The following is a 13,447-nucleotide window of genomic DNA, read 5'->3' as shown; positions in this document are numbered from 1 at the left end:
CCTTGAAACTAAGTCAACTGATTCAAAAGGCAGTATTTTTTTTTCCTATACATTGCATTCTACGATCAAACTCAATTAGGCTGAAATCCATCCGGTGGTTATATACAGGGATCCATCGTCTGGATGCACTAAGGTCAAATCAACACCAAATCATTCATACTCTGATTGTTTCAATTGTGTTAACTTGATTGAGAGTAGCGTTTCGACTTTCCTTAAACAACGGAAATCGATGCGAATACAATTCCAAGATCTGCTGTTGATGCTTCTAATACACCCAGTATTGTTGAAGCTAACTAACTAAAGAATTGATTTATGGAAGGCCACGACTATACAACTGAACGTCTATTTAAGAGGTAAATGAAACCAAATCCATTAGAAATTGAAAATATGAGATTACATCCGAGGCTACTTGAGTTAAAGGATAAGCTAGTCCAAATCAAGACTCGATACATACCCTCGGAGGAAGGGAACCCTGGCGTAATCATACATGTAAATTAGCATTATTATCGTTATATATGTGTCCCCAACATTCCATACACAAAGGCATGCTTCTATCAGATATTCTTTGAGAAACGCTTACTGATGAGCTCATTCAAACTGTGACCTTCAGGGCGAGCGACTTTACGTTCATAGGAGTAATAACTGAGGGTTCCAATGGCAATGGCAAACAGCGGATCTGCGATTCTGCCTAGAAGGTAAGGAGCTTGGTTCATCTTTATGAATTCTTATGGCGTCTTCTCTTGATTTTCCTAAATAGTGAGGTGCATTACTTGAAAGTCTATATGATTCATTTTTTGACCATGCACGTTAAAAAATACACCATACTGTAAATAATACAAGAATAATAGGATCATGAGTATAGATTTGAATAAAGATATCGAAAGCACCTTTCAAGGCCATTTAGTTCCTTGCAAAATTAGGTTCACAAATCCAACAAGCGAATTAAAGGATTTTAACGATAACCATTCCATTAGAGGCAGAGTAGTGGAAGGTAAACAGGTGTCAGATTCAGCACTTCTTATGGAAGGCGAGAAACCAATAGCTCGAGGATCATTGTATAATTACGAACGTGAAGGTAATTCGAAACGTTTAATTCAGGAAATGGAAAAGTGGGATGAGTTTCTTAGAGTCAACAATGCTATTCACATGTAACAAAGACCAGAATATGTCTAACGGTACTACTACTACTACTACCACTACTACTGCTCCTGCTATCAACAATCACAGAGGTATGAAAAGAAGTGGCGAACAAAAAGAACTACAACAATTTTGTAAAAAGCCGAAAACTTTGGGATTCACACATTTCATACTTACCATCCCACATGAATTACTACTGCTGATTTTATCTCACCTTTCTCGCCGAGATCTCATACAAATTTCATTGGCTTCAAAGACTGTACGTCACATTTTAAGTCCGTATCTATTCTCCCAAGTTAAAGTCTCGTGGAGAGATTTAATTTCAACGTGGAATCAAAGGAATATACCAGTTAATATTACTAATGTGCAACTAATAGAAAAATTAAGACTAACTACATGCTGTTCTAAAAATGAATGGACGTTCCCCTTTGCTGAATTATTTAAACATAACAATTTAACCAGTTTAGAATTATGCACATCTGGTTCAACCAATTTTTTCAAATATAGTTCAGGTGGTTCACAATTACAAGTATTAGAAATTCATGCGGTGAAGCCAGGGTCTATATTTAGTATGGAACATTTGGTACCTTTTCAAAAACTGCGAAAATTATCACTAAAAGATTTTGAAATCGATGCATTTGAAGAAGATGAAAAATCTTGCCCCCATTTATCTACACTAGAATTGGATAATTGTACTTGGAGATACCCATTTCAGTTGGAAAGTTTTGGTCGTGATAAAATTGATTCACTAACTCTAAAATATACAAATCATTTTGTGATTAGTGAAAGGTTTAAAATGTTTCTCAATGGCCCTCATTTCAGAAAACTTCGTCACTTATCAATCTCTAATTGGGAGAGAAATTTAAAATTAACGTTGTCGGTCCACATAATGAGACTCATTGAATCAATACCGACCCTACGAACTCTACAATTAGGTGGGAATATCTATAACGAAACTTTGAATAATTTCACAAATGCAGACTGGGAAAATTGTATTAAATATGTGGGGGTTCGAGATGTTAAAGTTTTTTATTCCAGTTTTTTGAATTGATTCGTAGATAAAATAAAATTATAATATAAAAAAATATTCGCATTTACATTATTACACAATCTTTCAAACCTAAACCATACATCACCTTTTGAACGTCTCTTTTCACACGTACCCAATCACTTCTTCTTTCAACAAATTCGTAAATTTCTTCCTGTGAAAATATTCCCTTAAACCTATTTACATCGCAAATCATTTTACCCAATTCTTTTGAATCTTTACCCGAGACAATGTACAACTGACCGACATTTTTAAGCGCCACGAAAAGAGGTACTACTCTCTTCTGCCTCAACTTGTAAGCGACAAAATCGTAATAAAAATTTAGATCACAGATGAGGAAAATAGCACCTTCAGCTGATATTAGACTTTTCTTAATATGCTTAACAATCTCGTTGAAAAATCTTTCAGCAATTTCTTGTTGATAAACATCTATTGTTCCTTTATCAGTAGCACCAGTCAATAAGAAACAATGGTTAGATAAAAGCTCCACGATCTTCACAGCACATTGTGTAGGATTTATTTCTCTTTGTGCAGATTTCTCTGTAGGGTTGAAATCTTCAGGTAACTGGGTTGTATTAAATACAAACTCGACCTCATCCATTAATTTGTTGATACCAATGTTCAAACCTTCCGCCACAAAATCATCTAACATAGTCTCAAAATTTTTCTTTGATTGAACTACATCGTTGAGAAAATCTCTATTTTTATTGATGATATTTTTATGAACCAATTCGTTCTTGTAAAAAATTGATGTCATTTGTAGGATAATGTCACCAATATTTATCAATTCTGTGAATTGGACTAATGGTTCCACTTTGGTCTCAAATCCTTCTAATTTCAATTCAACTCTTTCCACATCGTTAGAGTTGTATTTTTTCAAAAGATCTGTAGCCTTTTCAAAACCTGGTTTAATATGGTGATTACTCAATTGATCGATAAGAGTCTTGAACAACTCTTGACATTTTGATTTCACAATTTCCAAAACATTTTCTAAAGTGTGGAACCTATACATCTCTTCTGTCCTATTCTGCGCATCTTGGATCATTTCACAGCAAAGATCAAGACTCACCAGACTCTTTATGTTTTGCAAATTGTTTGTGATCAGATTGAGATTATAGGCCAATTGAAGTTGTTCTTGCTTTTTCTGGCTTTCACTATTGGGAATTCTCAACATTTTGGCAAACGTACTTAAAAAATCATTTTTATCATCAGACATGCTTTTCTTCTTTTTGCTTTGATCTCTTAAAGAGTTGTAAATCTGTTCATTTGTTTCCTTTTCCCTAGACGCTACTTCCTCTTCATATGCTTGAAATTTCAAGGAACTTTGCCGTTTCAATTCACGCGGTTGTAATTCCAAATAATCTATTATTCTGGGCTCCAGGTACATGTTCAAGAAATCTTTAACAACTTGATGGAAAGGAGGCCCCCCATTTTTTGACTCTTTTAATTCTGTGCAAAGTTTTTGAAGTACAAGGAAATAAATTGTTGGCATATATCGCAGTCTGGAATCATCCGCTTCAAACAATTCATTGAAAAAATCAAGCACATTCTCTTGAATGAACCCTTCAATAAATTGTAAAATGACAGGGTATTTGTCTTCAAATAGAGTATCCACCATTTCAATTTTATCGTTTAAGTAATCTCGGAAAATATTTAGTGATTTTTCAAATAATTCATAATTTAAAATTCCTCCTTCGTCGAAAACCGTCTTGGGTGCATCTACCTCTGTTGCAGGATCAGTCTTGGATTTAAAGAATTCTACTGCATTAGTCTCTTCATGACATTGTAATAATACATTGATAAATTTCCCGACAGTTTTATAGTTTTTGGATGAATAATTAGCTTCCATCTCTTGTAAGACAGAATTCACAAAAATCTCCTTCAGAATCTTCAAATTTTGCTCTATCCTGCAAAACTGATCCTCATCATTGCTATTGGACTTATTGTACCTGGAAATGTAGTTAAATATCTTTACCTGGATCAACGGATCTTCATCATACTTGGCTGGAAAAAAATGAGTAAAATTACTGTGATACAATTTCATGCAATACGGTTGGAAACATCGATGATATTTGATATAAGTCTTCTTGGCGTCCTTAGTGGTAAAGGTGCGAATATTATCAAAAATGGTGACGGAATCATAGTTTCCACCATCTTCATCATCAAACGATATAATATTTTCGTTTTCATTCTTATTCGTAACAACTTCGTCATACACTTTTTTTAAACCCATGGCTACTAATTTGGATTCCCAATATGCATCATCAGTGGGGCCAGCTAACTGATGATCATGCACTAGCTTATTCACTGATCGGAAATTCACATAATCCTTAGCGTTTAGATCATTAGCAATCTCAACAACAATTCTGCTGACCTTAAGCAAGTCTTCCATACTTGATGGTCCCTCAAAAGAAGGTCAATGCCCTTTTTTGTGCCTTTTTCCCCATCCAAAGGATCCAAACATTGAAGTTTTTCCACCTTAAATGATTTTTTGAGACCGCTATCAACTATTTTGAAAGTCGAAAAACCTTTGATGACCTCTGAAGGAGCAACACATACCAATACAAATAGACTCTTGTAACTACTAATGAATATTCCAGATGGAATTCCAGTGCCTGAAGATGCATCACTGAAAGAAACGATTACCAAGACAGCCGCCTATGCTAAGCAAAATGGTCCTTCATTTGTAGAAAAGTTGAAAAATGACGATAGATTCTCATTCACAGATCCTGATAATGAATATTACGAATATTTCCAGCACATTTTGAGTTACGATACTGATAAAAGCTTACTACCAAGAGAGCCATATCCGTTTTCCTTTACCAGTTATGATAAGAATTTATCACCTAGAGATTTGGAAATCATCAAGGCTGCAGCAGCATTCTGTGTTGCCAATGAAGATTTGAACTACTTAGATAAAATGAGACAGCAATTTGGTAGTAATCCACAATTTGGATTTTTAAATCCTGATCATTCCTTAAACGAGACTTTTATCCATTTTATGAATCAATACAAGCAAGTAAAAAAGAATACTCTGGATCCACCAGCATTTGATTATTTGAACGAAGACTACAAGAGTGTGATTCTGCGAAGGAGTTTCCAAAGAGCTGAATATAGAGAATATGCTAAGGAGTTAGAGAATGAAAAGAAACAGGTTTCCCGATTACAAAAGATCCAATTTTCTGCATATGATTGGACCAATTTCAAAGTAGTACACACACTAACGCTGTCAAATACAAGTAACGAACCCTTGAATTTTGCCGAGTTATCTCTAAGGAGAATTAACAAAACTTCTGAGATACCGTTGTTTAGCGGTAAGGAATTTTCAACAAATACTGAAACGACGAAGAATAGAAAGAGAAAGGTGAAAGCCGCCGGTGAGACAAGAATCAAAAGGAGAAGGGCTGATGAAAATAGCAGAGATATTCAATGCCCCATCACCCATAAGATGATACCAGAGGACAAATTCGATAGGCATCTACAAATCCTACTGGGTGACCCTCATTATAAAACGGAAAGAGAGAAGTACAAGGCGAAACACAGACTCACCAACTTGAGTTCCGATGAAGTCTTTGAAAACATAAAGAACATTGCGAGAAATACAACAGGTTTGTAGCATATGTAGGAGAGGAAAGAGAGAGAGAGAGAAAAAAAAAAAGACAATTGCCTTGTGGAGGCCTGTATTGTAAATTGACGCCCACGCTATGTAATTACTAGTCATTTCCGATCATAAGAATATTAGATTATCGGCTGACTAGTGCGCCAAACATCATTGTAAAAATTATGATTTTACCTTACTTATAAGTTGGTCCTCGTTATTGAACTTAGGTTCATTATAGTTTGTTATATAGTGAAAAGAAAGTTTATCAGACGTTTTAGTAAGTTATAAACTACTATAACTGCTCCAAAATCAGAACTCGTCCTCGTTAGCTCAGTTGGTAGAGCGTTCGGCTTTTAAGCAAGAACGAGGAACCGAAATGTCAGGGGTTCGAGCCCCCTACGAGGAGTTCAATTTTTTTGTAAATTGAATTACCACAAATTTTGTTTTGTTGCAAAACCCACTCATGATACAAAATACATACCAAATACCAGTCCTGAATCTCTTTGACCCTTCTGTGGTATCTTACACCATATGTTTCAATGTTTTATTATGGCTATTCGTTGCTAGCGTGCGGCCGAGAATGTCCGGGTGCCTCTCAAAATTCACCATGACTTTAATGGGCATAGGCGGAGAGGTAAACATTAAAGATCGAATACGAAAATTAATAGTGATCGATGGATAAATTGATTGTTCATGGATATCAAAATTGACTTGAAATACTCAGATAATTGAAATTGCTAGCAAATTGGTTTGAATGTGCTAAAATCCATAATATAATAATAAGAATAGCATGCTGTACATTAACGTAAACAACATTTTTTTCAAATCGTACTCTGTGGATCCACTTTCAGGACATGCAATCTATGTCTTTGATTCAACTTATTTGCCGTCATCTGAGGAAGTCGGTGACAAGCAAGTTTATGATCTGCTCATCGACAAATTAATGGATAAATTAATTGCCAAGATTCCATCAGCACCATTTATACTTGTAGTATTCTCATCAGGTTTCCTCCAGAAAAAGATTAGTTGGGTCTATGGAATAAGAATGTTCTCCAAATTACCAAAAGAATTGCGTGCCTGTTTACAAAAAGCGTATATCGTACACGAATCCTTTTTTATCAAAACGGTTTACCAAGTTTTAACCAATGCCCTAAATATTAAGAACTTGGGTAACACTGCACTTTTAGATTTTAGCAGTTCTAAAAACAGCTTAGATTCTTTACAAAATGCGACCATTATCCATGTGGCTGATTTGACCGATCTTTCAGCCCTAGTTGATATTACGAGATTAAGGATATCGCTTAATGTTTACCTTTACGATTATCAATTTAGTGAATACATCGATGTTCCTCGAGAGTATTTCGATAGGCTATCATCATTAGGAGCTAGACAATACAGACAACTGATATTTGATAAGATATTCAAAAGGTTAGAACTAGATGCGACAAAACACGAATTGGTATTCCAAAAGCCAGGCTCATACAAAAGAGTAAACATTTTATTGGACATCATCGAAAGGAACAACTATATCGATCTATCACAATGGGACATTTATGCACTTGCGAGTGTCTTCCTACATTTTTTAAAGCATAAATCATTGCCACTGATACCAATTGATTTCATTGCATTACCAATTAGCGATGATTTTGAATACACATATACCACTTTTTGTTCGATGGTAAAGCATAATCAGTACTATGACCTTTTAGAGACTGTTTTCCCCTTATTCATCGCGCAATTGGAACATAGTGATGTAACCAAACATGACCCAAGGACCTTGAGTAAGGCCCTATGTCCACAGTTGTGTCAGGAGAAAATATCCATGATAAGTGCAGATAGATTGGCCATAGGGACTAGATTCATTAGAAACCTTTTAGAACACTTCCCAGGTATTGTACAGCGCATTGATAGAGCAAGAATGGGGAGAACAAAGGCACCTTCACCAATTAAAAGAGTGGACAGATCCAGAGAGGAAAGACTACCTCGTAAATCGTCCAGTTCGAACTCAGCTCCACAACCGCCAAGACCAAGAAAGTTATTTAATGACCAGGAAAAAATTCCAAAAGAACAAGAAATACAAGAACCAAAACCAATAAAACCTATAAGACCAATTACAGTCTTTGATACGAACAAGATGCCTACAGTGGAAAGATTAGCGCCATCGGTTCCACAGGAAAAGCCACAATCGCCACAAAAACGTTTATCCTCCGGAGATGTCTCCTCTAAAAATACCATCGACTCTAGAGAAGACCTAAGTTCCTCATCTACCATGGTAAACGAATTGAACAACAGCAACAACAACAACAACAACAATGATACCGATAACAATAATACCATACCAGCCTTAAGACCAAAGGAATCTGTCGAAGATCTGGCATCAAGATCTACCTCTTTGAGCGGCAGTACAGATACCATCAGCCAAATGGTCACGGATAACCAATTGGGAGACACAAATAACGAGAGCGATACCAGTGCGTCCCAACTAGCATTTGATGACAAAAAGGTCTCATTACAAAAATCAACATCAAAATCAACATCACCACCACCACCTGCTCCAAAGATAATTCAATTCGATAGAGAATTACAAAGTAAAAGACTAAATCACGTTAAGAATCAGAATACTAAATTTTCTCACGAAGGTTACTCAGATATTAAAGCAGGTAGCAAGGTGAGTAAGCTTGCAGCATTATATGAGGAAAGATTACAGGGTTTACAGGCCATTGAAGAGATTAAAAAGAAGGACAACCTTAAAGGGCTGTAAAGAGGACGTATACGATGTACAACATGAACGTAAATATATACATGCATACACAGTTTGGGTAATCATACCAAGAATAGAGTACGATGGGTATCAGTCACCCCAGAATCCATATATGTAGAGATTCGATAGTACTGTATTTCACAATACTATATGTACAGTAAGATACTTATCGCTGTTATTGTACTTTCTATCGCAAGACACGAAAAAGACAGAGACGCGTCGAGTGGCAGAAACGGAAAAACATCTTGGATCTATATATATTGTGCAATAGGGATCAAGTATTCAACTCTCGGATTAAAGAATAATTGAAAAAGTCTACAAAGCCCAATTTAGTACGTTATACTTTGAACAACTACTTGTCAATATTCCTATTACCATCGAAACTCTAACAACTGGAAGTAGTAGAGATTAGACTCAATTGAGAGGAAAGAAACAAACGAAGAAAAAACTAATAGTTTAGTTTAGTCCATTGCTAGAGGTAGAGAATATTGAGCATAGAACGCTTATCGTTCGAATATACTCAATCCGGTTTATTTGGTCGATAAGGTTATGGCATCGAGACTCAATACAGGGACACAACCATTGTTTATGAGAAATGATGCTGACTACGCTTCACCAACTAGGAGATCTTTCCAATTCCCCAGACGATACAGTAATAAATCCTCTACGCATTCGTCATTCTCAAATCAAGTCGAAGAATCATTGCATACAGTGGGAGACGATGTGCAACCAGCAACACCAGAAAGATTTGTCTTTTTACAAGATTTTAACAATGATGACACGCCAGTGGTGAATAACAGTAACAACAGACAGTTCTTGGATGAAGATGCCGTTACTCCCCTGATAAATCAAGAGGTACATGAAGAAGAAGGTGGTGGAAAACAAGGTGAGTATTATATGACTGAAAGTGTTTACTCGGAGTATGATAATACATCGGACAATATAAGCAGTGAAAATGAAAATAGTACTAGTGAACCGTTTGCAGGATTGGGAATAGATGGTGTCAACCGTAGCGGTAGCGTTTCATCCTACGTGGAAACCGCAAAGGCTGCTCCTATTATATCATCCAAAACTTCACCTGTGAGAGCGATTAGAACTTCAGCTATTATAAATGGTAAAGGTAATTCTAGTCCCTTTAAGGAGCCAAACTATATTTCTGGAGGTGCTACTAATAATAGTATTGGAAAATTAGATACACATTTTCTAAACAACAGTAAAGAGTATTCCAGGTATTCAATCATTTCAGGTGAAACATCGACGGCTCCACTATCATTACCAAATGATAAATTTACTGAGGCAAAAGAATTTGAAGGTGATCAAGAGCATGTTTCTGAGTCTGAGCTTGAAACCGAGGCTTCAGATTCTGACCTTGCTAAGTGGGATGCAGTGGAAATTCCAACTACGAAAGTGCCGCAAGAATCACAATCATCTGTGGTTAATATGAGTAGAAATAACAGTAATATCCAAAGAAAAACAACTCTGAGAAAAAATACAGAATTGGAACTAGATGATAAAAATTTTGCTTACTTGTTTATTATTGCTATCCATTCATTTAATGCAAGGACTTTAGATAATCCAGATGATATTGCCATTTGCCTTTCATTTGAAAAAGGTGATGTTGCATTCGTACATACGGTTGATGAATCTGGTTGGGGAGAAGTAACCTTAGTTAGAAATAGGAAACGCGGTTGGGTTCCCTTTAACTATTTTTCAGATACTGTCAAATTTAATAGAGCTAAAGACAGTACTGAATCAGGAAACCAGCTTACGAATCTGATAGAATCAAGATCTCCATTACAAGCCTTGCTATCTGCATGTGCGAAGTTTTTACTACATCCTCAAGACACTCCAATCCCCAATTCGGATAAATTTACCTTTAACTTTAATCATATCAACACGGTGAAGGATGGCGTAAAGAAGTTACTTGAGAAAACCGAATGCGTATCCAGATCAGATGAATTAGTACGACAGAGCCCTTCAGTGCGAAAGTTAAGGAAACGATTGCTCGCAGATTGGTATAACCTTATGATAAAGGCAGATTATTACAAGTATAGCACAAATCCTGAAAATATAAGCAAACTGATGGATTTACTTTACAGAGTCCTCGAGCAGTCATTTTCCTTCTTTAAGGCTTGGGCTCAGGAGAAGACAGAGTTTGAGAAAGAAAGAACTGCCCAAATCAACAGTGAAAATACTCTCAAAGATTCAGAAAAACCAGCTTACATGCGTAATTCACCTATGCATTATTTAAGAGAACCTCCTTCAGCAATTGGACGACTTCAAGAGGTTTACGATTTATTATTTCTTTATGTTGGTTTAATTTTGGGTAGATTGGATCTGATAGAACATAATGCCAGCGGTAGTGAAATGTTAGAAGTCATTGTTCATCAAATGATAATTTTACTGAGAGAGTTATTGTATACTAGCAAATCATGCTCTTCAATCATCCAAGATAAATTCCAATATGCATACGATGATACCCTTCAAAGAAATTTGGATCCATTACTTTCGTTAGTTTCTGAATTAGTTTCATGTGTCAAGCTTCTAGTAGTAGACATCCTAAAAGACAATGTAGGTAAGGACATGGAACTTTTGGTCAAGGAGGATTTATACCATCATACAGATCAAGGTCAGAGGTTAATTTCTATCGTATCAAGCATGGCTACACTAATATCGAATACAGTATCAGGTTGCAATAGCTATCTACGGTTGATAGGTGATTTCCAATTAAGCGAAGATAGAAAGTATCTGGATCTACAAGAGATGAAGATCACTCCACAGAAGTTTGTTTCACATTGTACCGAAGGTCTGAAGAAAGATATTGACGAGGCCAGATTGAGTAGAGCCATACAGGAACAACAGCCCAACAGATCAGTCCAAAATCACAAAAGCATCGCTAGATTTTCCACCATACGTGCTGGTGATGGAGAGAAACTGGGACTTACTGTCGAAGGTGGTCAATTCTTACAGGAACTATTCCAGGATAGAAGACCATTCGGTAGAGATTCTAAGTTTGCACCATTCCAATTGAAAGACGGAGACGAAGACGTTGGTGATCACGTTGACGAAATTAATAATAAGGAAGCAATGCACAAACAATTGATGTTTAATAAGGAAGGTGCTTTAATTGGTGCTTCTTTCAAAGCTTTGGTGTACAAACTAACGGATGAAATTGAAAAGCCTGATGAATTTTTCACAGCAGCTTTCTTATTAAACTTCAGAAGTTTTGGGACCGCTTTGGATCTAATAGAAGCTTTGGTATCTAGATTTGATTTTTCAGATAAATCCATACGTTATGAATTTGGTGAAAAGAATGGTCAGTATTCATCTAGGGCTTCACGAATGAAAAATAGAAGGAGACTGGTTTGTCGTGTTTTCCTATTGTGGATGAAGACCTATTGGAATTATTATGCTGATTACCAATACCTTCCAACTTTGATCAACTTTTTCAATGAGGGTTTATCTGTTTTTCTTCCGTTAGATGCCAAGGAACTTCTAGAGACTGCTGCAAAGTTATCTGCATTAACACCATTTTCTGGTGAGTTTAGGAGGCGCTCCAGATCTCGTCATCAGCTGCAGCCCACTTCAACACATGAAGCAAGAACCTGTTCTATTTACTCTGACATTTCTGTCACTAGCGCAAGCAGTCGTAGATCTTCAGGTTCATTAGATCACCAGTTATTGGACGACCACGACTTAACCCGTATACCAAGTCAGAGTAGAAATTCCATGTCATTGCCACTTCCCGTCCTCAACTACGGAACTTCTTCTCTGATTTCTAAACGCAATATCCAAGACATGGAAAGATTGCTAATATCTTACCGACTAGTCACAGGGTATTCCACCTCTGCTCTAAACAAGTCCGCAAGCGATTTCAATCCGCAAAATGATACCCGTCTGCTAATTGCAGAATGGAATGAATTGGTTTCCAGTGACATGAGAATATCTCAACCCCTTGTTCACAATGACATGACCTTAGTGCAAATTAACGCATTGGAACTTGCCAAACAATTAACGCTGATCGAATCACAGCTTTTCCTAGCAGTAGAACCCTTTGAGCTCCTTGATGGAAATTATATGCCTAAAAAGCACTATTTAGGAATGGCTCCAAACGTCAAAGCGATTTTAAATTTTACCAATCAATTGTCCAACTACGTGATAGAATGCATTCTTTACCCAAACCTTCCCTTAAGGGAACGTACTTCTAGATTGAGAGCTTGGTTGAAGATAGCTCTTGCCACTTCATATTTCAGAAATTTCAACTCTCTGGCGGCTATCATGACGGCGCTACAAAACCATGCATTAACAAGGCTTCAGGATGTTTGGGATGAGTTGAGTGATAAGGAACTCGACTTGTATAAGTATCTCGCCCGTGTGGTTCATCCTAACAACAACTTCAAAGTATACAGAAAGAAGTTGAAAAAATACACTGAGGACTACAGATTCGGCAACACCAAACCTTCAAAGTCTCTAGTTCCCGTTGTTCCTTTCTTCAACCTGTTCCTGCAAGATTTAACATTTATCAACGAAGGTAATGCCAATTCAAGAGATGATCTCAGATTTAGACCTTATACCTTGATAAACATCGACAAGTACTTCAAGATTACGAAGACGATCAATATTGTTAATTTCTTTCAAGTGGACTATGAAAGCAATCCAGAAGGGTTTGATACGCTGGGTTCGTTTTTCAATATTGGAGACCAATTAGACCAAGATAATAGAAACATTAAACCTATACCCCTTGTACAAGAATTTATTTTGTATGAATTTTGGAGAGTTAATACCCTATTCAAGGAAAATAATGATCGTGGGTACCAATTAAGCTTAAGCTTGAAACCTCGTACTTTTCAATAATAAAATGCATTTGTTTTTTTGTTTTTTTTTCCTGCTTCTATTCCGT

The 13,447-nt window shown here is 36.4% G+C and overlaps 4 protein-coding genes and 1 non-coding gene across 5 annotated transcripts; 4 read left to right on the top strand and 1 right to left on the bottom strand.

The window, feature by feature from the left end:
• Nucleotides 1-2,231: 2,231 nt before the first annotated feature.
• On the bottom strand, nucleotides 2,232-4,577 carry RCY1 (Rcy1p; the record flags this gene model as incomplete). The annotated part of the gene is made up of 1 exon (XM_002496377.1): nucleotides 2,232-4,577. The coding sequence occupies one exon, from the start codon at nucleotides 4,575-4,577 to the stop codon at nucleotides 2,232-2,234; it is 2,346 nt and encodes a 781-aa protein (XP_002496422.1).
• Nucleotides 4,578-4,772: 195 nt separating this feature from the next.
• On the top strand, nucleotides 4,773-5,801 carry PRP21 (Prp21p; the record flags this gene model as incomplete). Its single annotated transcript, XM_002496376.1, has 1 exon — nucleotides 4,773-5,801. The coding sequence occupies one exon, from the start codon at nucleotides 4,773-4,775 to the stop codon at nucleotides 5,799-5,801; it is 1,029 nt and encodes a 342-aa protein (XP_002496421.1).
• A 304-nt stretch (nucleotides 5,802-6,105) lies between these two features.
• ZYRO0C18040r lies at nucleotides 6,106-6,192 on the top strand. The gene is given in 2 exon segments: nucleotides 6,106-6,142; nucleotides 6,157-6,192. It is a non-coding gene; the product is annotated as a tRNA-Lys (tRNA).
• A 384-nt stretch (nucleotides 6,193-6,576) lies between these two features.
• ECM25 (Ecm25p) lies at nucleotides 6,577-8,547 on the top strand (the record flags this gene model as incomplete). Its single annotated transcript, XM_002496375.1, has 1 exon — nucleotides 6,577-8,547. The coding sequence occupies one exon, from the start codon at nucleotides 6,577-6,579 to the stop codon at nucleotides 8,545-8,547; it is 1,971 nt and encodes a 656-aa protein (XP_002496420.1).
• Nucleotides 8,548-9,096: 549 nt separating this feature from the next.
• On the top strand, nucleotides 9,097-13,401 carry BUD5 (Ras family guanine nucleotide exchange factor BUD5; the record flags this gene model as incomplete). The annotated part of the gene is made up of 1 exon (XM_002496374.1): nucleotides 9,097-13,401. One exon carries the CDS (start codon nucleotides 9,097-9,099, stop codon nucleotides 13,399-13,401), a length of 4,305 nt encoding a protein of 1,434 aa, XP_002496419.1.
• Between the last annotated feature and the right edge of the window lie 46 nt (nucleotides 13,402-13,447).

The sequence above is a fragment of the Zygosaccharomyces rouxii genome, assembly GCF_000026365.1.
Source record: "Zygosaccharomyces rouxii strain CBS732 chromosome C complete sequence".
Lineage (NCBI taxonomy): Eukaryota > Fungi > Ascomycota > Saccharomycetes > Saccharomycetales > Saccharomycetaceae > Zygosaccharomyces > Zygosaccharomyces rouxii.
The sequence above is the reverse complement of the archived record's forward strand: the minus strand, read 5'-3'. Positions and strand labels throughout refer to the sequence as shown.